A 23,604-nucleotide genomic window follows, 5' to 3' on the forward strand; every position below is an offset into this window, starting at 1 on the left:
TTGAAGATGAAATGAATTCGTAAATGTAAAGTGCTTAGAATAGTGCCTACCACCTAACAAGTGCTCAGAGACTAAGATAAGTGTGAGCATAACACATATAGAGGACACTGGAGATTAACGTTTCTGAGTTGGGGGCCGTATCACTTACTAAATGATACTGATTACCTGGAGCACTGTATTAAGGATGTTTGATGTGTGCCTAATCTCAATAGCAAAGGAGGATATTATTGTAGAAATTATGAGTTGGCAGTGTTTACAATATTTTAACCTTTTTAACATCATTGCACTAATGAGGAGCTATTACAGCTTCTTGTTTTAGAAAGTCATATAATATAGTAGAGATAGAGGACAATGAATTCACTATAGTCAAGAAACCCTGCTATGAGTTTAATGTAATGTGGATTTGAGTGGGAGGAATGATAATACACAGATACTGAAGATACACAGGTTCTGAAGATATACAGATGAAGAATATGTTTTCTGTTCTCCACCTGCCTACAGTCTGCTATTGGAGAAAGTTCTGTTGACAAGTAATTAAAGGATGTGCTACTGTCTACTATCTGTAATCAGGATAGGTAGTAGGCAGTGTGAGTTAATAGAAAAAGAAGTATGCTGGTCTGCCTGCAGAAGTCAGGTAAGGCCTGAGGAGTTAGTTGCATATAAAGGGGCATTTATCTTTTATCTTTGTCACTCTTTCAGTGGGAGGCACTCTGCTGGATTAGTAGCTTTCAGGGTATTTGTAATTAATATAGCACATTTTAAAAACATAAGATGCTTAATATGCTTCACATGCTTATCTGTTTTATTAATCTAGGTGTTTAACACTTCAACTTTTATATCATACTTTTGGTTCTAGGAGGAGTTGTTGTTAACTATCTATAGAGGTACTGGGTTTTCATAGCCCACAGAAAGTGGTTTATACAAAGGAAGGCCTGTTCTTGAGGTAGAGTCTAGTTTCAGAATGACAAATGTCATTATTTGCACCACTAACAAAAGTCTTTTATAGTCAGTTTCTTCTGTGTAGAGAGTAGGTAAGACAAGCATATCGTTCATTTATTCTGTCAACCAACATTCAAGTGTGTTAACATGGGCTTTTTCTATAAGAATAGAATAAATATTACTTGATCAGTGTGTAAATTACTTGATTATTTTGCAAAAACAGTTTTGTATTAATCAGAATTGATTTTTATACCTTATATAAAGTGTGTTTTTATTCTTTTACAATCAAATAGCTTTCTTTGTGTTGTGTACTTATCCAAATGAGTTCAGAGCACTCACAATAAATTGCTAATGTTTCTTAATCTTATCCTGTGTTAGTATTTCGGTCTCTGTTCCCTGAATTTCAGCTCTCTTTCAGGGATAACTATTTTGGTTTTAATTATTTTAGTTGTCTTCTATTTCTCTTTCTCTTTTCTTGTTGGGACTCTCTCTTTTACTTCCGGATACTTGACTTCTGGAGACTTAGTCATTGCATATGCTGATTTGCTATGATGAATTATGACTTTTTAATCTATAGCAGATATTTGACTTTGAGACAGCTCTGTGTTCCTTTATAGTTCTTTCTTGGTTTTGTTCATCTCAATATGAGATGCAGAGACCCACTGCTTATTACATCTCTCTCTATACTGGGCTCTAGAAAACTTGATCGTTTCTATTCTGTGTGAACACGTGCATTAGATGTGTTGTGAGCTTCATTTTTTCCTCAAATAATGAACTTTTATATAGTCATCGTGCAGTGAAGCTTTTCTTATCATTTAAGGAGTTACTATTCTAAAATTGTTGTGAATTTGCCTTATTATGGTTTTTTATATACCTGAATTCTACATTTCTCCTCTGCTGTGTTCACAGACTCAAGGGATACCTCACGTTTGGAGTACAGTAACAGAACCTTCTGCAGAAGGTAAAAATAAGGGCTGTCCACTTTTCACTGTGATGGACTATCTAGAAAACAGTAGGCTTTCTTGAACATCTTACTGTTCTTTCTTTCCTTACCCCACCAATTGGAAACCAGGTCCATATGGAACTGGTTTTAAATTTTTGCTTTACTGATCTTTTGGAAAAGGGGTGGGGTAGGAGGGACTCTGGTTCAAGTTCTGGTTGTTAAAATTACATGATTATGGAAGACTCACTATGTAAAATTCTGCTTTAGGTGGAACAGATGTTTTGTTCCTGCTCTTTTGGATACCGAACTTGTTCGTTGGTAATAGTATTTTCTTCTTCAAAGGTGGCTAGTTTTACAGAATCTTTTTTCAAGCAAGTCTTATGTTTTCTTGGGTCTTTTTTTCAATTCTAGTGAATATTAGCAACTTAGAAGCAACTGTAATAGAAATAATGCAAATTATAAATACAAAGAAAATAAAGATTTCAAAGATACTAGATAACAATTTGAATATGAACATGACTTATTTCTAAAAATCTAAACATTTCTGTAATTCTGGAACATACGTATATACATATATACGTATGTTTCAGAGGGAATGTATGATAAAACACAGGATAAACCACATAGCACTTATGTCTTATGCTTAAAAATCTTTACACTATGAATGGCTATGCTATTGAAATAGAATACCAAGAACAAATAATGTTAATTGTCTAACTTTCTCATCTGGTTAGGGTGCTCTTCAATAAGAGGTCCTGAATACACATTCTTCTAACATTTGGCTAGTCTTCTGTTTCTTTTTCTCTTTGTATCAGTATTAATTCTTCCAGGAAGTTGAAAATGATGGATCATTTAGAAACTGTTGATTCAAATTGTTTAAAATCAGCTGCATACTTAAGTTATTAAACTAGAAGGTCATTACATTTCTATGTAACTTCATAGAAGATGATGTACAAAAAGGATCGAGAATTCACATTTGAAATTAAAATATTTCATGGTTGAGAAAGTCTAGATCAGTCTGACACAATAAAACAGCAAATGTCAGTTGCATTGAAGGAAATTTAATTTTTACTTCCATTATCAATTTTCATAAAAGTATCAGCTAAAAGTATCAAACAGGTATTTATCACTAGGAACTTACAGCTACTTAAGGGCTATGTTTCAGAACAGAATTAATGATGTAGAGTTGTGATTCCCTCATATAAAGGTATCATAGTTAGAGTCATATGAATTAAGACTTCACCGAGAGGAGGAAAACGAAAGAGAATAGCTCCTTGGGAATACTGTTAATAAGACAAAACAAATGCATAGCTAACAAGATAAATATGGCCATCGAGACATGGGAGATGAATCAGGAAGGTGCAGTTTCTTGGAAGTCTGCATAGGAGAGTTTTCAGGGAGTGACAGATGGTTGTATAGTTGAGGGCATAGCCCACCTGTGCCACCAAAGGATATGCTGAGAGCCCTCATGAAGAAGCTTTTTTTTAGTTCTCTGTAATGAGAACAGTTGTACTTACGAGGAGATGATTTGTGCTTATTTTGTGAACCCTTTCAGTGATTTCATTTCCTCCTTTGTCTACTTTTTATAACTGTTAAGGGTCCTCATGTATATTTTGTGTATCCTCTTAGTTTCATTTTATTTCTCTAGTTCATTGATGTCCTTCATGTTTTATGTCTTTGCATTATATGAATCTTTGTAAGTAATTTCTTCTCTTTCTCTGGGGGATAGAGAGGAGATGAAAAGTGGCCAGCAGTACTAAATAGAGAAATGTGATGTATTGGGAAAAAGCCATTAAATATGGAGAGAAGACAATCATTAACCTACAGATAGCAATTTAAACATTGGTATGGGGAATTGACTCACATTTGCACACAAAACAAATCTTAAAGAAGGTGTGAGTAGAGCAGCCCGAATGGTTATCAACAGATAAATGGATAAACAAAATATGGTATACAGTGAAATACTATTCAGCCTTAAAAAGTATGGAAATTCTGACAAATGTTGCAACATGGGTGAACCTTGAAGACATTATACTAAGTGAAATAACTCAGTCACAGAAAAGCAAATACAGTATGGTTCTGCTTACATGAGGTACCTAGAGTAGTCAGAATCAAAGACAGAGAGTAGTATAGTAGTTGCTGGGGGCTAGCGGGAGGAGACGGAGAAGGCAATGGCACCCCACTCCAGTACTCTTGTCTGGAAAGTCCCATGGACGGAGGAGACTGGCAGGCTGCAGTCAGTCCATGGGGTCCCTGAGGGTCGGACACAACTGAGCGACTTCACTTTCACTTTTCACTTTCATGCGTTGGAGAAGGAAATGGCAACCCACTCCAGTGTTCTTGCCTGGAGAATCCCAGGGGCGGGGGAACCTGGTGGGCTGCTGTCTATGGGGTCGCACAGAGTCAGACATGACTGAAGCGACTTAGCAGCAGCAGCAGCAGGAGGAGAATGGGGAATTATTGGTTAATGGGTACAGAGTTTAAATTTTGCAAGATGAGAGTTCTGGAGTGGATGGTGCTGATGGTTGTACAACAGTATGAATACTTAATACCACTTAAAATGTGTAAAATGCCAAATGTTATGTTATGCATATTCTGCCACAATAAAAACTGACTTATGAGAATAAGTAGATACGACGTAGGTAAACGAGTGACTTCTTATTTAAGGCATAGGTAAGAAAATGGAGGAAACTGAATGGCAGTTACAAATGGGTAGTTTGATCAGGTAAAGGGCTTTCTTAAGAAACTGGTAGATCTGATTATGCTTAAAGAAAACAGGAAGTACTTTACTGACATGTTGAAAAGTTGAACATTAAAAATTTTTCAATTCAACAAGGATTTTATTCAAAAAGTACTACCACCATGTATTAATATGAGTTGGAAGTTGGTATTACACCTTATTACATCTTTTTTATCCCCCAAATTTTATTAGATATATTATAATCTTGACAATTATATAAGCAAGCAACAGTCTATACCTTATTACATCTTAATATAATGTGTCAGTATTTATTTATAATTATGTTGGTTTATGGTTTGAAAATATAGGTTAATAAAAAATGAATTTAGTGTAAGACAGGCAAGAAACTGGTTGACAGAATAATTTTCCATTGCTAGATGGCACTATCACTAGCCATTTTCAAGTCCTTTATAGAATTACTTCCTATGAAGAATTTGAGTGACAGTTCCCTTAAAACAATGCGTTGAACTTTTTGGAAGGGGATGGTGGTGGGCTGGGCTGGGAAGAGGGAAGATGAGAGGATGAGTAATTAGAGAGGGGAGATCCAAGAAATTCTTACCTTTAAAATATGCTTATTCGTTTGTTTGGTTATGAATTATATATCGTAAGAATATAGAATTCTAACATCCTTATTTTCCATGTTTTGACCAGTACCAAATATTTTGTGGCAGGATTTTAATGATAGGGCTACAGCTCTACTGCAGTGAATGATAATAGGTTTCTGTGTGCTAGCTGCATACCCACTGATCCAGAGCCTGTGACCCTAGCAAAGGTAAGCAAGCATATCCCAGATTGCAGTGTGAGATAGTTGAAGATTGCTCTGCTTTGGTAGCTGTTAAATTTTTCTCATCTGTTTTTAATGAGCATGCCCAACTGCATGAATCTGACCAAGACTTTAGACTGCATTTTCTTTTAGATGTGTAATTTTGAAAAAGAGAAGATTAAGTTTTAAGTTAGTAGATATATGTTTTTAGGCCTGTGTCTAGATTCTTTGAGTGGTTTTAAAGAATGTCCCCTCAAAGTAGTCACTCTAGTTTCTAATGGAACCTGCACTATATTAAATATTGGAGGCTGAATTTATCACAAGACTAAACGCTTAATAAATTACTGTGCATAACTGACTGTTCAACATGCTTTGTTGATTGGCTTGAAATTACAGTATACTATGTCTTCTTTACTCTAGAGCTTTCTTTTAACGTTTGAACAGTTGATATGTTTTAGTTTAGTCTTTTTTTTTAGTGGCAGAGGATAAAGAGACTCAAAGTACTTCAAGTAATGGGAAATTTGTTGTAAGAATGCTTATCATCAAAGATGTTATTTATTGCAAGTGATAAAAGCATACCCATTTTCTCCATTCATTAAGTCATTAAAAATTGATTCAGTTCCTCCTGAAGACTGGCCTTATTCCGGGTTTTGGAAATAGAGCATTTATCAAAATAGATATCCTACCTTCATGAAGTTAGCAGTCTTAGGAAGACAGGTAATGAGCAGGCTTGCATGATCTCAGAAGACCTTGTAGGGCCTAACAGAGTTGAGGATTTAAGTATAATATCATTATACTTACTGCGATTCTAGCTCCATTTAGGAGTTTTGAGCTAAGCAGTGATGGGTGATCTGTCTTTTGAAAAGATTATGTAGTTACTGTGTGGCTGTTAGACTCTGGAGAAGAGAGGAGTAGAAGTACAAGGTCTGCTGAGGCTCTTGCAGTGACCCGGGAGAGGGAGGTAGCAGAGGGGTCTGATTGTGATACAGTCTGAAGGACTAGCTGACAGGATTTGCTGCTGGATTGGATTCAGGAACTTGATGAGAGGAGGGAGTTGGAGACAGGAATTAAGGGTCATGCAGCGCCTAGGTTTTATGTGCCTGTGGTGTTAAAATTTCTTGGAGGCAATTAGGGGAAAAAAGGTTGAAAAAGGCTCAGTTGAGGGATCAATAATGGTCACATTTCAAAGAGGTGAAGAACTGAGTGCTGAGAGGTCAAGATGCAGAGGGGGATCCTGGAAAGAAGAAAGAGAAGTGACCAATGAGATTATGAGGGGAACTGGGAGAATCTAGGGTGCTGAAGTATAAGAAGGAAATATTTTTTTAAAAAGGGCATAGACAGTGACAGATGCTCCAGAAGTTTGAGTAAGATCACAACAGAGAACCACCCTTGGGTCAGCAAAGTAGAGGTTGAGGTTGTTGATGATTTTGACAGAGCAGTTGCGCTGTAATGGTGGAAGTGAAAGTCGCATTATAGTGGATAAAAGAGGAAGTGAAGATAGTAAATACTGACTTTCAAAAGAAGGGGAAGAGAGATGGGACTGTGATACCTGAAGATAGATATGATGTGAGGGGCAGTTTTAATTTTTTTTTAAAAGGTGAAAGATTTTAAATGTGTTTTCATATTAATGGAATGACCCAGTTGAGATATAACTGATGTAGGAGAAAATAAATTAATTAAAGCCATCTTTATTTAAAGAGAGTATAGGTTTGCAGTAGGGGCTTAATCCACTCTGGTCATTTGTATTTCTCTCTGTTTCTTTCTGGATTTTGCTTTTATTTTCTCCTACTGTACTTCCTAAAGGCTAACTCTGTGGCTGTGGACAGTTGTAGACTTACCTTTTCCCAGGGTCATGACAAGAGAGAAAAGAATTTTTCCTGCCTACTCTAGTTAGAAAAGTTTCAGGAAGTAACTGACTGGCTTTAGGTCATGTGGCCATAACCTAGACCTGTCAGTGTGACCTCCAGAATGATGCCCTCTCATTACTTCCGTCTCCGACCCCCTCTCCCTGGTGATTACGAGTCTTGTCTCAGAAGACAGCAGAGAGTAAAGGGGTACCTACTTGACAAACAGCTGTAACAGACTGATGAGCAAGAGAAGGTAGACGTTGACAAGAGTAGATTGAAGAAAAGCTTAAAAGGTTATTCTGGATCCAGAAGTAGGTGAGTGGAGTCTGGCAGCATGGGTCACAAGATACAAAATATAGTTACTCCTTCAGAAAATCTGATACGTTCTTGACATTTTCAGTCAAAAACTTTTGGATTACAAATGGGTTTTTCTCATAGACTTCTTTTCTTCCCACTCTGGGTTTTATGGTAAGAGCATGTTATTTCCCAAATGTAAATGCTCTATTAAATCCCATTTTGGTATTTTAATTAAATGAGCTAATATAACTCTCAACACTGGACACCATCAGAAAAATTTGCTCCACCTCTACCCTTCCCAAAATTTTTCTGGCTGGTCTAGATTTTCACTACTGCACAGCAGTTTTTTCATTGATGAGGTGAAACCCTGACTGTGTTCACCTAGGATTGCCAGAAATGTCTATACTGTGCAGGAAGAAAGATAGGTGTTTTTAAAAGCATCATTGGAGGATCAAAGAAGTGAATTTGAGGTGTCAAAAAGTAGGTGCTGTCCATTCCACGTTACTTTGGAAGTCTTGAGAAAGTGATGCCCTCCAAGGAATAATATGATTGGCACACTCCCTAAAGGCAAATAGTATTCATCACACTTAAGTAATATCTAAAAATACTGCCTGCTGTTTGCAACTACTGTAAAGAGCTTAAGAATATGAAGTACTTTTCCCATGCTATGTCTTCATCATGTCCTAGAGTTCTTATCAGTTGTGTTACTACTCAATTTTTGCCAAGTGAGGTCTTCTCAGTAGGGAGAAGAACAGACATAACATTAGAGAATCAATGAATGTAAAGTTTATAAAGTCATCCTTAGTGAGTTGTCTGGAAAGATATGCTTTTGTGAAACTACAAAGAGTTACTAAATTACTAGTTCAGTTAAGTTCAGTTCAGTTGCTTAGTCGTGTCTGACTCTTTGCGACCCCATGAATCGCAGCACGCCAGGCCTCCCTGTCTATCACCAACTCCCGGAGTTCACTCAGACTCACGTCCATCGAGTCAGTGATGCCATCCAGCCATCTCATCCTCGGTCGTCCCCTTCTCCTCCTACCCCCAATCCCTCCCAGCATCAGAGTCTTTTCCAATGAGTCAACTCTTCTCATGAGGTGGCCAAAGTACTGGAGTTTCAGCTTTAGCATCATTCCTTCCAAAGAAATCCCAGGGCTGATCTCCTTCAGAATGGACTGGTTAGATCTCCTTACAGTCCAAGGGACTCTCTAGAGTCTTCTCCAACACCCCAGTTCAAAAGCATCAATTCTTCGGCGCTCAGCCTTCTTCACAGTCCAACTCTCACATCCATACATGACCACAGGAAAAACCACAGCCTTGACTAGATGGACCTTTGTTGGCAAAGTAATGTCTCTGGTTTTCAGTATGCTATCTAGGTTGGTCATAACTTTTCTTCCAAAGAGTAAGCATTATGAGTAATTTCCTGCTGTTATCAATTCTAGGAAAATCAATAGTTGTATGAGTTTAGGCTACTAGAAGAAATGGAAGTTTTATTTAGTTTACAATGCTGTTTTCATTTTCTATATTTTCTAATGAAAAATTTGGACAGTATTTTTTCAAAAAATTGTCATTTTGGTTGTCTTTCCCTTTTCTTTATATTAATAGGAAGCAAGGAGCAGAATTCTCTGAAATAGCAAATTGGTGTAATATTTTTACTAGTAACATTTGTGTAGACTGAAGACGTGTATAAGCTACAGAATAGATAATGTATTGTCTTCAGGAATGTAAGAATTCATTTGTTTTGCAAGTAAATTGACTAGGCAGGATTTAGAGGTCACTTCTAGGGTTTCGGTTTGTCAACAATTCCATTGAAATAAATTATTATTACTTACTAGATAATAAAGTATTCTGTTTATGTGGAATAAGAGGGCAATTTATAATTTAAGAAGACTTCTAAATTTAATTATTTGGTAATAACCGTTCATTTGTCTTCAACACTGTTTCACCAAAGTAAGCATAATTACTTTTTTCCCCAGTGACACAGCTGGGGCCTGAAAAAAAAAATTAAAACAGGAAAGCTCTTTTGGATCTTGGAAATAAGTCAATTGCACGAGAACAAGGAAATATAAATGTGAATTATTGAGTAGACAATTAGAAAAGTAAAAAAAAAAAAAAGAGAAAGGTTATTTCAATTCCAGCTGTGCTTTTATAGTAGAGCAATATGTATGGATATGAGAGTTGGACTGTGAAGAAAGCTGAGTGCCGAAGAATTGATGCTTTTGAACTGTGGTGTTGGAGAAGACTCTTGAGAGTCCCTTGGACTGCAAGGAGATCCAACCAGTCCATTCTAAAGGAGATCAGTCCAGGGTATTCTTTGGAAGGAATGATGCTAAAGCTGAAACTCCAGTACTTTGGCCACGTCATGCGAAGAGTTGACTCATTGGAAAAGACTCTGACGCTGGGAGGGATTGGGGGTAGGAGGAGAAGGGGACGACCGAGGATGAGATGGCTGGATGGCATCACGAACTCGATGGACATGAGTTTGAGTGAACTCCGGGAGTTAGTGATGGACAGGGAGGCCTGGCGTGTTGCAGTTCATGGGGTCGCAAAGAGTCAGACACGACTAAGTGACTGAACTGAACTGAGTAGTAAGTCTCATTTTAAAAGTATCAAAGATATTTTTGCAGTAGTTTATTATTATGTTTTTTTCTAAATAGCATAAATCTGTATGGCAAGCTTTCCAGTATTATGAAGATAGGATCTTAGATGTTTTCAACCTGATACTAAGTGAATGTTGAACACCAACCTGGTACTAAGTGAATGTTGAACAATTAGCTTTTTTAAAGATTCTGAGTCTTTATAATCACTGAGGTTTCTCACCTTTTGGATACTGATATCTTGAGAAACTCCAAGGTACAGCTATCCTTTCCTAGACAGACAGTATTCTAAAGAAAGTGTGGCACTTGACTGCCTGGATTCAAGTCTTTGTATAGATTTTTTTCCCCTTGGCAAGTATATTAATCTTTTCTGTCTTTAACTTTCCCCATCTGTGAAATGTAGGTGGTAATAGTACCCTCTGTAGAAGACTCTGTTAAGGATTAAATTAAATCAATCAGTATATACAGCTTAGAACAATACTAGACAGCTAATAAGGACCTGGTATTTGCTATAACCATTGTTAGTGTTAAAAGATTGCCATACTTTCTTGAAGAAAACCACAAACTACAAAATAAGGAAGAAGTTAGAAATTATTAGAATTCTATGCCAATATAATTGAAAAAGAAAGATTATTAATAGTTTTTAATTTCTTAAGTGAAAGCAACTTCAAATTTAGTGAAAATCTTCAGGACCAAAACTTTGCCCAGCGGCCCTCGTTAACAGCTTTGCTTTTGGTCCTAATAATGAGTATGCAAGTATACCCAGGTGTCCTCACTTTGCAGTCTTCTTTAATCTGGAACAATTCCAAAGTCTTTCCTGGCCTTGCATGTCTTTGGCCAGTAACTGTTAACAGTGTCATTTTGTAGTTTGTATCTAAATTAGGATTTGTTTGATATTTTCTATGATTAGATCCATGTTAGGCATTTTGGGCTGGACTGTCACAGAAATGATTCTTTTCATTAGATCCTTTTAAGTGCCACCTGGTGTTAGTTTGTTATGCAGAATTGCCTTTGATCACTTGATTAAGATAATGTCTATTCTGCTTCTGTAACCGTAAAGCTGCGTTTTTCCCCTTTATAGTTAGTATTTTTTTTGTGAAGAGAAACTTGGAGACTTTGTAACATCACATCCCTCATCACTTTTCACCCACTGATTTTAGCATCCATGATTGTTTTTTGCCTGAATTAATTGTTACTCTGATGGTTGCCAAATTATAGTTTTTAGAATTCCATCATTCCTTCTATTTATTAGTTGCATTCTACTATAAGGAAAAATTAAACAGAGTATATTAACATCTTGTCCTGTGAAGATGGTGGGAGATAAAAGGCATATCTTGAAAATAGAAGTGGGAGAAATAGTGAATCTCAAAATCTTACGACTGATCTGAAGATTGATCTGCATTTATTCATTTATATCAGCGTGGCGCCTGGATTTCTACTTTATTCAGTGAGTTTGTTGCTCTTGTTATTTTGATGCTTTAATTGTCCCTGATATGACTGTTGTAAACCTTTCAAGCTGACTTTTCTATTTTGTATGTGTGTCTCCATTGTTTTTTGAGCCTTCCTTATATTCTGGTACAAAAAGGTGTTCTAGGCTTATTTTGTTATTTCTTAGCTCTACCCCTGGAAACAACCATTACTCCAAGGAGTTCTGGTTACTTCTAGTTGAGGTAGTATTTAGAAACCAAGATTTGCACACTAGGTCTTCTCATTGCTATTGAGGTATTATTCCCAGGCCCTCTCAGTAGTGAGAGTTAAGAAACACATACCCCTATATTTACTTTTCTCTAAATATTAAAAGTCATGAGTTCTTACTGATATCTGATACTAGTTCACATTGATAGCAGTGTAACACTACTAGATTAATTCTAGCTGGTTTATTTAGTTGACTTCTTGCCCTATTTATCTCTCAGTTGTGTCTGACTCTTTGCGACCCCATGGACTATACAATCCATGGAATTTTCCAGGCCAGAATACTGGAGTGGGTAGCCTTTCTCTTCTCCAGGGGATCTGCCCATCCCAGGGATTGAACCCAGGTCTCCTGCATTGCAGGCGGGATTCTTTACCAACTGAGCTATCTCTTTTCACCAATCATGAAAAAACTAGTTCTGTTATCATCAATATATTTTCTAGTTAGCTCAATCCTCCTGTACATACTCAGTCTCTTGACACCATTGGGCTGTTACCTCACTCAGGAGCTTGCCTTGTATGGACCTAGTATTCCCATGTCCTCATATGCAGACTCTGACCACCACTAGTCTATCTTCCCATCCTCATATGGAACTCAGCTACTGTTGGGCAATTTAAGAGTTAAAAAAAAAGACCTTGGAGAGAAGTTGAGTGAACACTGTACAGTGACATTGTGTTAAGGAGTCCATCTTTATGAATTTATTTTTATTACTGAAGCACATTATTCACATTTTTCCTTTATCACAGAACTCTAGCTATTGAAAAAGTCCCCTGTAAATGGGGGTACCATTTAGTATTTTAATGTTTTAATCATTGTGTCAGTAGTACTCAAAAAACAAGTAAACTTCCTAAAAGTTGTTTTGGTGTCAGTAATGTATATAGTAGATGAAGCCTGAATTGGAAAATGCTATATACCAAATGCAGCTAATATACTTTGTGAACTGTTTCAGATGCTAGATGTACTAGAAAGAGTCATATCAAACAAATTTCCTGAGTAACATTATCTTGAAAATGCTTTTACCCTTGGAATTGGTGAATTTTTCTATTTTGGAAGAAATAAGGATTAACACGTTTCTCATGTAATGTCTCTTTTTTGCCCAGAGATATGTGACATGAAACTGTGAAAGCTCAATTTTTATCTGGCCTTTGATTTAATACTCTTTAGAAATAAAGTATTTCTTAACTGGACGTTGTGTTCATCATTTGTTGAAGTCCTTAAAGTCAATACATTTTCTTACATTAAGCTTTACATTAGTCTTAGTAATAATTTCTTGTCTCTGATGTTTTATCTAGTGCCCACTAGTAATTACTGTGCACTCAGTAAATATTTGTTGAATAAAAAACCCCAAGTCACCTGTGCAGGTAATCTTTTGAAGAGACTTTCGGATTCCAAGAGAAAAAAATTGGAGCACTTTTGAACTCTTAGCAGAAAATAAAGCAAACATTTGTAAAGCTGTAATTTAGAATTGTTTTTGTTAAATGTATTCTTTGAAAAGTATCATCTTCTCTTTTTTATGAAGTTTAACCATACTTTTGAAAAGTTTGTTGCTTTATCTAGAAATGCCACTCTAAGAGTGAATGCAATGGTGGCATTTTCCTGGCAGCTTTGGTTAATAAATCATTTTATTATTCACTCACTTATCCAGCACGTATTAATTGAGTTCCTAAGAAACATCTGCCATTCCACATTTGTTTAGTGCGTGTTATATTTTTGGCATTGTATAATGTGTTGTGAATATAGAAATGAACGAGAAATACTGTTTGCCCTTAAAGAACTTGTTTTTATTTGATGTGAGTTACTCTTTATAGTCTCAGTTTGGGGTTTAAAAAAAAGGTCAAGGGCTGAGTGTAAAATGGAAGATACATAACTAGAAATTCATCCACTCAGTCCCTAAGGTGATGTCTTCAATGATGCCATAATGAGTTATTTAGGAAAACTTGATTAAACGTTTAGTTCCTTTATAGCCATTGAGTCCACTGATTTTATTGACTGATATATAAAGTAAGTAGATTCCTTGAACTTATTTATTATAAGTAATAATACTTATTATACTATGATAATAATTTACATTTGTGAAGCACTTTTACCATTCCTAAGAGTTATTTCCTCATACGTTTTGTTAATCTTCAGAACAGTCATACAGTTTTGAGATTCGGTGTTTCTCCAGTTTCTGTTTTTAGATATGACTTTGTTATCTTCCATTATCTTCATGAAAATAGGTGTTGATGGCATACTCTTGTTTAAATGATAAGAATGCAGTTGACAATAGGAAAAGTATTAAAGTCTTCTCTTAGTGTCCACTGTACCACTGTTGGGAAGAGAACAATATACCCTTGTAATTTTTGACCTCTGAGCATTGAGACATTTACCAATATTTATCTAGGATGCCTAAAAATTACATGTAATTCTTGAAAGATGAAAGGTAAGGAGCTCCTGAGAGAAAGTGTGTAGTTATTTCTCTTTGATACAACTACTGATATTTAGGCTTCCCAAGTTCAGGGTGTGGCTCTTAGGTGTCCAAATATAGCATAGTGCAGGAATTTAGTCCATGTTACAGAGACATGCCCCGCTGACCACCATGCATCCGAGGCGCTCACATGCTGGCTCTGTTCTAAAGATAAGCCTCTCTTGATGGTCCTGAGCAGCTGATCAGCTAAAATCTCACTCTGAGCTCTGGACACCACAAAGGCTATAAACCACGTGAGTTAAGATGGAGTGTGGAAGGCTTTAAATTTTTTCATTTTTTGTATTTGAAAAAGTTATTTTTTATGTTTATATTGCATTTCGTAGAAGTTGCTTTTCGCCAGAGTCTTGCTGTGTTGAACCTTCAGTCAGTTGCATTTTCCCATGATAAGTTATGACTGCCACTGTAAGAACTTCTGAGTCTCTTGTAACTTGAAATTCTTAGTTGAAATAGACTTTGGAAAAGTTGTGAATACAGGTTGCACCTATATTGTAGAAATTAGCACTTCACATAAACATGGCAATAATTGAGATTTTTCAGATGACAAATAGTTTTTAGGTTGTGTATCTGAGTAGTTTCAAAATATAGCACTTCTTTCACTAACCATTTCATATAGCCAGCTTTAAGGATAGTTACTTCCGTTAACAATATTTTTACTTTCTCCTTCCTGACCCTTCTACTGTACCTTTTGATACTTATAAAAAAGTTTATACTTTATTAGAAAGTAGTAAGTGTATGAGTAACTGTAAGGGGTTTAGCTGTACAGTACTGTATTAAGATATTAGGAACTGATTTTTCTAAAATATGTAGTTTGCCAAAAGAAACTGTTACGCCAGTTGCTTTCTGAATATTAAGAACGTTAAATATGGTATCATAAACTTAGAATGTAGCACTTTTTAAAAAATAGTAAGAAAGATGTTAAGAAATGAAATGCAGAGTAAATGTAAATGATGTATTATATGTGTTATATCCTTGGTGTAGATAAAAATATGTCCAAGGTGTGACACAGCTAATTGTGAATTTGGCTATATTTTAAATATTCTCATTAATGCAGAGGAGAGGAGAACAAGGAATGTAATGGTGAAGAGCTGGGGCTTTGAAGTCAACAGATACTGGTTTGAATCCTATCTCCACTGCTTACTTGGTGTGTAAATTTAGACAAGTTACTCATATTCTCTGAGCCTCAGCTTCCTGATCTGTAAACCAAGATTATAATATTACTCCTAAAACCTACTTCGTAGGATTTCATGAGATAGTTCACATAAAGCGTTTAGCCCAGTTGCTGGAATTTGCCAAGTGCTTATAAAATGTTAGGTGCTGCTGGATTAACATGTCTCTACATGCACACTAATGCTTTGTGATTAGTCCCCCCCCCCCGCCTCCTCCCCCCCCCCCCACACAGAATTTAGGTGATTTCACAAATCATATTTGAAGGCTTTTAGGACAGCTTGTACTTATATTAAATATAACAGATGAAAACTTATGTGGTGGTACTTCACAAAGCTGTTTCCTCTTTTTAGGCCTGTAACTTAATGAACTGAACTGAACTTAATACAAGTATATGGCTAAGTGCACTGGGTTCATTCAGTTCAGCTCAGTCATGTCCGACTCTTTGTGACCCCATGAACCGCAGCTTGCCAGGCCTCCCTCTCCATCACCATTTCCCGGAGTCCACCCAGGCCCATGTCCATTGAGTCAGTGATGCCAGCCAACCATCTCATCCTCAGTCGTCCCCTTCTCCTGCCCTCAATCTTTCCCAGCATCAGGGTCTTTTCAGATGAGTCAGCTCTTTGCATCAGGTGGCCAAAGTATTGGAGTTTCAGCTTCAACATCAGTCCTTCCAGTGAACACCCAGGACTGGTCTCCTTTAGGATGGACTGGTTGGATCTCCTTGCAGTCCAAGGGGCTCTCAGGAGTCTTCTCCAACACCACAGTTCAAAAGCATCAATTCTTCTGCATTCAGCTTTCTTTATAGTCCAACTCTTACATCCATACATGACCACTGGAAAAAGTTTTATAAGATTGCATTTTATAGATGAAATGAGCAAGTAAATACATACATGTATTTTAATCTTCTGAAGTTTCTCTTTCACAGTTTTTGTTTCTATCACATTTGCTTGAGGCAGGAATGGACAGGAAGCACACACATTCTTACCTCATCCTAATGTCAAATGCATGGCTATAAACTGGCACCTTCTAACTTCCATCATGTTATAAGTTCCTGTGATCTTCTTTCGGAGTCAGGGATTCTCCAGTGTTACTTTGAAATGTGATATTGTGAAAACAGTATCATGTGTCTTTCATACAACTATGGGATAGCAAGTGGACACAATTAAAAACAAAACAGGTTCTTTAAGGAAGAAAAAAGTCAGTTACATATTCAGCTGTTACTTAAATGGCAACTTTATGCTGAGCTGCTGGAAACTTACAATATGGTAGGAACATAAGATGTAATTTAGCAAATAGTTAGAAAATAAGGCAGCACATATGATATGCCATTTGGTAGGAATAGTAAAGTACTATAGAAATTCAGGGGAGGGAGACATCGCTTTCAGTTGGTGTTTCTTCTACTTACAAGCTTGTTTGCTCAATTGAGGATGTACCTATGCATGACTCATGCATCTTTTTTGGAAGCCTGCTTTTGCTAAATGGCCACAGGAATGTTCCTTTCTTTACTCTGTTGCTGGGTATTTCTAGCCTTTCCTATCTCTTCATTCTCCTCATTACTACAGCTCCTGTTGCTGTCTAAAAGCTTTCTCCACTTAAGCACAGTTATAATTTTTCTCTTTAAAGTGCTGGTCCAAAATAATTATGTGGAGGTAGGATTGATCATAACAGTTAGGATAAGGGGAAGAAAGGGAAGCTGTTTTGGTACAGAACCAGGAATCTCATCCGTTATTACAGAAATAGCTCTTTAGCTAGCAGCAAAGGGAGGTAATGTAAAGGAGAATCCTCATCTTGCCTGTGTTCCTGTGAAAAATCCATACATGTGCGCCCCCCACACCCTCTTATCTCCTGGAGATTTGCTTCTAGTCACCATCCTGTCCCCATTCTCCCCTGTCTCACACTACTTCCTTTGGTCCAGAGTCCTGCTGCAGCTCTGAATCTCCTGAAATCTCTTTGAAATCTTACCCTTCAGGCTGGTAGAGCCCCCTTTTCAAGTCCTAGAAGCCAGTCCCATGATGAAGAACTGGCATAGCTCCAGTGGGCTATTGTGTTACTATTGCCAGGCCTTCAGAAGGCCATGGTGCTTACTTGATGTCTCTAGTGGAATCCTGACTCCATTAACACAATTAGCCGTGGCAGATTGCTCATATGTAATGTTTAACTCTTGAATCACTATTAATGCTATATGTCTGGAAGCTTTGATTCTAAGAGAAAATGTGTTTTGAGTTTTAAAGTTAAATAGTGAGCACTTCTTTTAAATCAGGAGCCACCTATATTGTCAGTGAACTTGGGGTCAGAAGATTAGAGTTCAGATTCTAGCTGTGTGACTACATTGCAGTTACATGTCCTCTCTTGGCCAAGGTTCTCTGTGTAGACTGTAGAGAAACAGCTGTCTTACAGATGTGGTTTGGAGATGTTAAATATAGTGTATATTAATATGTAAAATCCTAATCAAAGGGATGTGGCATGATGGTATTAATAATCACTCTGTTAGGCAGAACAAGTTCCTGCCCTTGAGGAACTCATCAGCCAGAGGGTAACACAAGCACGGACAATTTCATTAGAGCACACGGATAAATCCTATGGTAGATATTATGTACATGTGATCAGGGGCGTGAGGAAGAGCAACTGTAATCTAGAAATGGATAGATAGGGAAAACTTCATGGAGGAGTGAGTTCCTGATCTGGGTCTCAAAGGCTAAGGAAGAGCAGCCTGACAAAGAAGGAAGAAGACAGGCATGCCATTCCAGGTTGAAGGAATGACATGTGGGAATATGGCAGATTTAGAAAGCTACATATATGGTTGCAAATGTGGAGCATAAACTGTCTACTTGAAGTACCTAATTTGATTATGAGGGCCATTTACCTGACTCTAAAGAGGTAACGTTACGGTACAGTGGTAAACAATTCCAGACATGGACTTGTTCTGAAACCTGGTTTGACCATTTAGTAATCTGTTTTAGCTAATTAAGAACTTTACCTTCATAAACTAACAGGTTCAGTATGATGACGAAAGTACCTACTTCAAAGATTTGTTGCAGTGGTTTTTGGAAATAAGCTTCGCAAGTCTCCCAGTGTTTAATAAACACTTAGTACATGTTAGGAACAGTTTTGTTGCTGTCCTGAAAGTTCTTAGAGTTACTTTTCCCCCTCTCATTATTCTATAATCTACTGTTCTAGGTTAACAGCAGCATTTTAAACATCATCTTTTGGTCATTATAACGAAATCAAAAACAAAGAATTTGAATGAGTTTTAAAGATGGTCTAGCTCAGTGTCATTATTTTTTGTGCTGAGAAATTGAGTTTCTGGGACTGGAATCAGGTCTGTTTTAATTCCAGAGTTCTTTCTGTTGATATTGGAATAAATTGTCCTAGATCACTCAAAGACAACAATCTGTAGCACTGGTTGCAGTTTCTAGCAGAAACAATAGAATTTAACAGTGTAGAAACTGACATTTCCATAGCTTTGCAGATAGATTAAAAAAAAAAAATCTATATTTTTAAAGAAATACATTATTCTTCTCTGTCTGCCCTCTGGTGGAAATGCTGTTTAGCAACAGCACATGTGAAAGAGGCAGTGAGACTTGGATAATAAAGAACTGGATAATTTTTTAAAATTTACTTCTTAAAAATTGAAGTATAGTTGATTTCCAGATAATTCTTAATAACTCTTTCGCCAACAAAAATTTCTTACACAGAAAAGTTCCTCTTTCTGTTTGAATCTCCTTTCTAAAATGTGAAAATAGATTTTCATAATAGTTGTCAATTACAAACACATTCTGCTTTATTTATTTGAGAGAATCTTGTTGAGCACCTTTTGTGCACCAAGTGCTAGGGATAGAAGAGTGAGCAAGAAACTTATGCTTGAGAGGTATAAACGGATATTAAGACAATAATCATAGAAACAAATAATCATAAATGCTATGTTAAATGCTATGCCTTAAAGTGTGATATATGATCATATAGCAGTGTTTGAGAAGGTTCCCCAAGGAATTAAAGTTTTAACTGCAATATGAAGACTCAAAGTAAATAGGTAAAGGTGAGTCAGAGGGGTGGAGAAAAGGAAAGAGGAAACGCCATGTGTGCAAAGACTCCGAGGAAGGACATAGTATTATCTGTCCTAAGAATCAAAAGACAATTACTGAATTTGGAGCAGAGAAAGCTAATATACATACAGTACAGGTCCTGGTCCTGAGAAGATACTTACCAGGCATTACCAAAGAAACCAGATAGCATGAGAAAAAGAAGACGATGAAATGAACTCCCCCCACCCACCCTGCACACCAAAGTAAACTGTGTGCTCTGTGTTAGAATTTTGTGGTTTTACAGATTCATTGTAAAGAAAATTACTTTAGCGCCAGTGTAATTCTCTACTTATTAGATGGAATAATACTAGAATTTGGGTACTTTAAACATGTCTTCTTCTTCATTTGATTTCTCTTCTCTTCTGTCTTGTTTCATTGATAACTGAGAGAATATTCTGATGCACTGGAGTGTTTCGGCTTCTGCTGTGGATCGGATGAGCAGCCGTGGATGTGACAGCATCTCATCCTGCTATCTTGGCTGAAGTTTTCGTGTGGGTGTGTGAGGTGCATGGGTGTGTGAGGTGCAGCTGTGCTGTCGGTTTCTTGGCAGAGTCTCAGACCAGGCAGTTCTCAGTGCAGTTCGTCTTGAATAGGCAGAAACTTAAAAAAAAAGAAGCTACTTTGCATGTATTAAATTCAGTGGAAAGCACCCAGGGCCCGAACCTTTGGCTGATATTTATTCTAAGTTATTTGGCTAAATGGATACAGCAGCCTCGGGCACATGCCCAGTCTTAATGGCAGGAACACAGAAAGGAGAGCTCATTTTAAAAAAATTGTCAAAGCTCTGTCTCAGTATAAAATTATCAAATGTTGTATGTTATTTAAAAGTTAATTTTTGTTAAAGTTTTGTTTCTGATTTATTTAAACTTTTCTTCTAAAGAACACTTAATGAAAAAGGCAGATTGTGAACATCCAGCTTTGTTTGCAAAAGTAAATTCATACTCAGGAAGCTCTCATCTCAGGCTTATCACAGATGGATTCCCAGATCTGCTTTTATTGCTCACTTTTTTTCTTCCCCCTCCTTCGGCCTTTTCTGTGATTTGTAAGCATTTTGTTTTTCCACATCTTCAAAGTATGTATGAAGACGAATGTGGAGCTCTTCTTTTTTCCAGCACATTCACATCCTTTCCTTTGGATAAACTTGTCTTTGTTCTTCTTGAAGTGGAAATGTCTTTAGCTGCTTCCAGTATTTAACTGCTTGTTTATATCTCTGCTGTTACTTGATATTACTCCTCTCACAGTAGCATAGGATCAGGTCCTGAGGTCAGTTGCCCTGGGTTGAGATCAGTTCTGCTGGTATCTTGGTCCCATTAACCTCTCAGTTTCTCGTCTCCAAAATGGAGAGAATCATGTTAGTGTCTCATAAGTTTTTGTTTCTTTTTAAGGCTTAAAGGGAAAAATGCATATAAAGGGCTTAATTCAAAGTAAGTGTCTAGGAGAAGAGATGTTAGTTGTCCTTTTCTTCATAATTTGGAGCCAGTCCCCTAGAATCCAGTAATAGCTATCTTCAGCTCTTTTGAGTGATCTCACTCAGTCTAAAGACCATCTGTATGCTCATGACTCCTAATTTATGTCTCTATTCCTAACCTTACTTTTCCCTAAGCTCAGGATTTGTATATATGACTGCTCTTGTCTGTCTGCGCTTAAATATCTGATACATACTTGAAATGTTTAGACATGTCATAATGTCTAAAAATAGAACTTTCTGTCTCTGTCACCTGCCCCTACTTGCCGCCCAAGTCGAGTCCTCTCACTCTTCCCTATCTTAGTTAGTGGAAGCACTCTCTGTGCTTCTTTAGACTTTCTTCTGCCTACCCGCTTCCATCCGTTTCATCAGAACATCTGAAAGCATTTTCCCCAGAATATGTCCTGAATCTGGCCACTTGTCCCTATATCCTCTACTAGAACCTTGGTCCAAGACAATAACTCCTTTTGCTTGGACAAGGACTGGTCTTATTTCTCTTTGTTTTCAGTCTTGTCTCCCACAGTTCATTCTCCACAGTGGAGAGTGCTGTTTTAAAAGCATAGATTATTTACTTCTCCTTCTTCTTATTGAAAGATATCCAGAATTCTTGAAAATCTTTTTTGACCTGGCCCTTCTGACTGCTTTCTATCCCTCATACACAGCTGGTTCATTCCGTAAGGTTTTTATACCAGCTCTTAAGTCTGTTTGGATTCTTTTTTCTCCAAGATCATCAGTGTTGGCTCCTTGCGATTTTTGGGTCTTAAATCACGTAACAGCTCCTCAGAGAAACTTACCCTGACATCTTTCCTTTCTTTTGCAATAGCTGATCATTATCTGAAATTCTTCCTCTTTTCTTCCTCCTTTTATTAATTGCCCCTCCCCACTCCCAAAAGAATTCATTTTATGAAGGCAAGAAGTTTATCCATCTTCTTTACTGCTATATTCCCAGTGCCTAGAATGGAATCTGATACTGAGAAGGTTTATAATGTTACGTGGATGGATTGTTAAATGAAAGGAAGAATGAATAAATGTATATCTGGTAAGTTTTTTTTACAGCCAGGGAAATAGTAGATTATTTCATCCTGTTCAAATTTGCATAGATGCTTATTTTAGAATTAAACATGCTAATGTTTTGTTCCCTTTTCCTTTATGTCGCTCTCTGTTCTAGCTTGTAAGCCCTTAAGGGTAAGAGGTATGTCCCCATTGTTTTGAGCTTCTTATATAGTGCCAAACATTATTTTAGTACTTATTAGTGATTGAATTGAAAATTCAATCTAACACCATTATTTCCTCTGAAGTTACAGTAGTGTTATATATGTATGTACATACATATATATAATTTTTATAAATTCTAAAAGCACATGTGTTTAAAATATTCTTTTGCTTTTTATCTTTTGTAGTTCATAATTGGACCCTTGAGGACACACTTCAGTGGTTGATAGAATTTGTTGAACTACCCCAATATGAGAAGAATTTTAGAGACAACAATGTCAAAGGAACAACGCTTCCCAGGTGGGTCTTTATTATCCAAGTGTTGTTTTTTTTTTCCTACTCCTAGAGAAGAAGGTCACTTTTCAATTAAGTTACTTCTGTGGCTAAGGACTCAAAGGAAATATTATAAATATATCCATTCTTTGATACTTGTAAGGTATGAATTTGTAGGTTTTAATCAGTTTTTCCTGCTTGAGTAATCAGGTCTTTTAAAAACATTATTCCTAGGGAAAGTAATTTTGAGAATTAGAAGATGGGTCAACTATATCTTTTTTAGATAACATCAAAGGACCAACCTCTGACCCTGTGGTAAAAAAGTAACAAAACTTATTCATTTGATATGAGAAAACCTATTTGAATGGATTAATGTACAGATACCTCTTAATTGTTGCTCTTTTAATAACAGCAATAACCACTTAATATTAGTGACAATAAGTTAAATATCAAAAAAACATTTAATTAAAGGTAAATGATAGTAATTATTTTTAAATGTATATTACACAGAGATGCTTTGTATTATCTCATTTAAGCTTCAGGTTAAAATTAAGTATGTACTATTATTCCCATTTTATAGATTAAAGAAACCAAGTCAGAAAGAAGTTAAATATTTTGCCCAAGGTAGTATTTGAACCTGGATAGATCTGATACCAAAGTATAAGATGCTAGTTTATCCCTTAGATGTCTGGAATTAATTGTCACTACTTTTCTAAATTATGTTTAAAAATTCCATTAGTTAACCTAATAATCACTAAAGATTTAAATGTTAAAATTTGCAGAAATTTCACTGAAATTTGACCCTTACAAGATTGTTCATGTTCCATTCAAACTTAGATTGTTCCTGTATCAAAAAAGACTTTAATAATGCTGTCTATTATTATGTGCATATTTGTAATCAATTTGCCTGCATGTATCTTATTTAAGTACACAGCTTTTTTTGCTTAGAAGTTTGTATTTTGGATCAAGTTGAAAGTTTTCATATCTCCTTAAATGTATTCTGAGCATCAGTATTTCTGATTTTACTGTGCACATGACTATAATGATGAAATTAATGGGGTTAAGAGTCAAATCAGTAAGTGCATATTAAGTATTTTTTATATTCATGGTGCAACTAGATGCTGG

The 23,604-nt window shown here is 36.5% G+C and overlaps 1 protein-coding gene across 1 annotated transcript in view; it reads left to right on the forward strand.

Moving 5' to 3' along the window:
* STIM2 (stromal interaction molecule 2) overlaps positions 1 to 23,604 on the forward strand; it is a 178,496-nt gene that overhangs the window by 126,472 nt on the left and 28,420 nt on the right. The window contains exon 4 of the mRNA XM_052641997.1: positions 22,395 to 22,506. Within this exon, the coding sequence (XP_052497957.1) occupies positions 22,395 to 22,506 (112 nt within the window). The remainder of the gene's footprint in view (positions 1 to 22,394; positions 22,507 to 23,604) is intronic.

This window comes from Budorcas taxicolor, chromosome 6 (genome assembly GCF_023091745.1).
Source record: "Budorcas taxicolor isolate Tak-1 chromosome 6, Takin1.1, whole genome shotgun sequence".
Taxonomy (NCBI): domain Eukaryota; kingdom Metazoa; phylum Chordata; class Mammalia; order Artiodactyla; family Bovidae; genus Budorcas; species Budorcas taxicolor.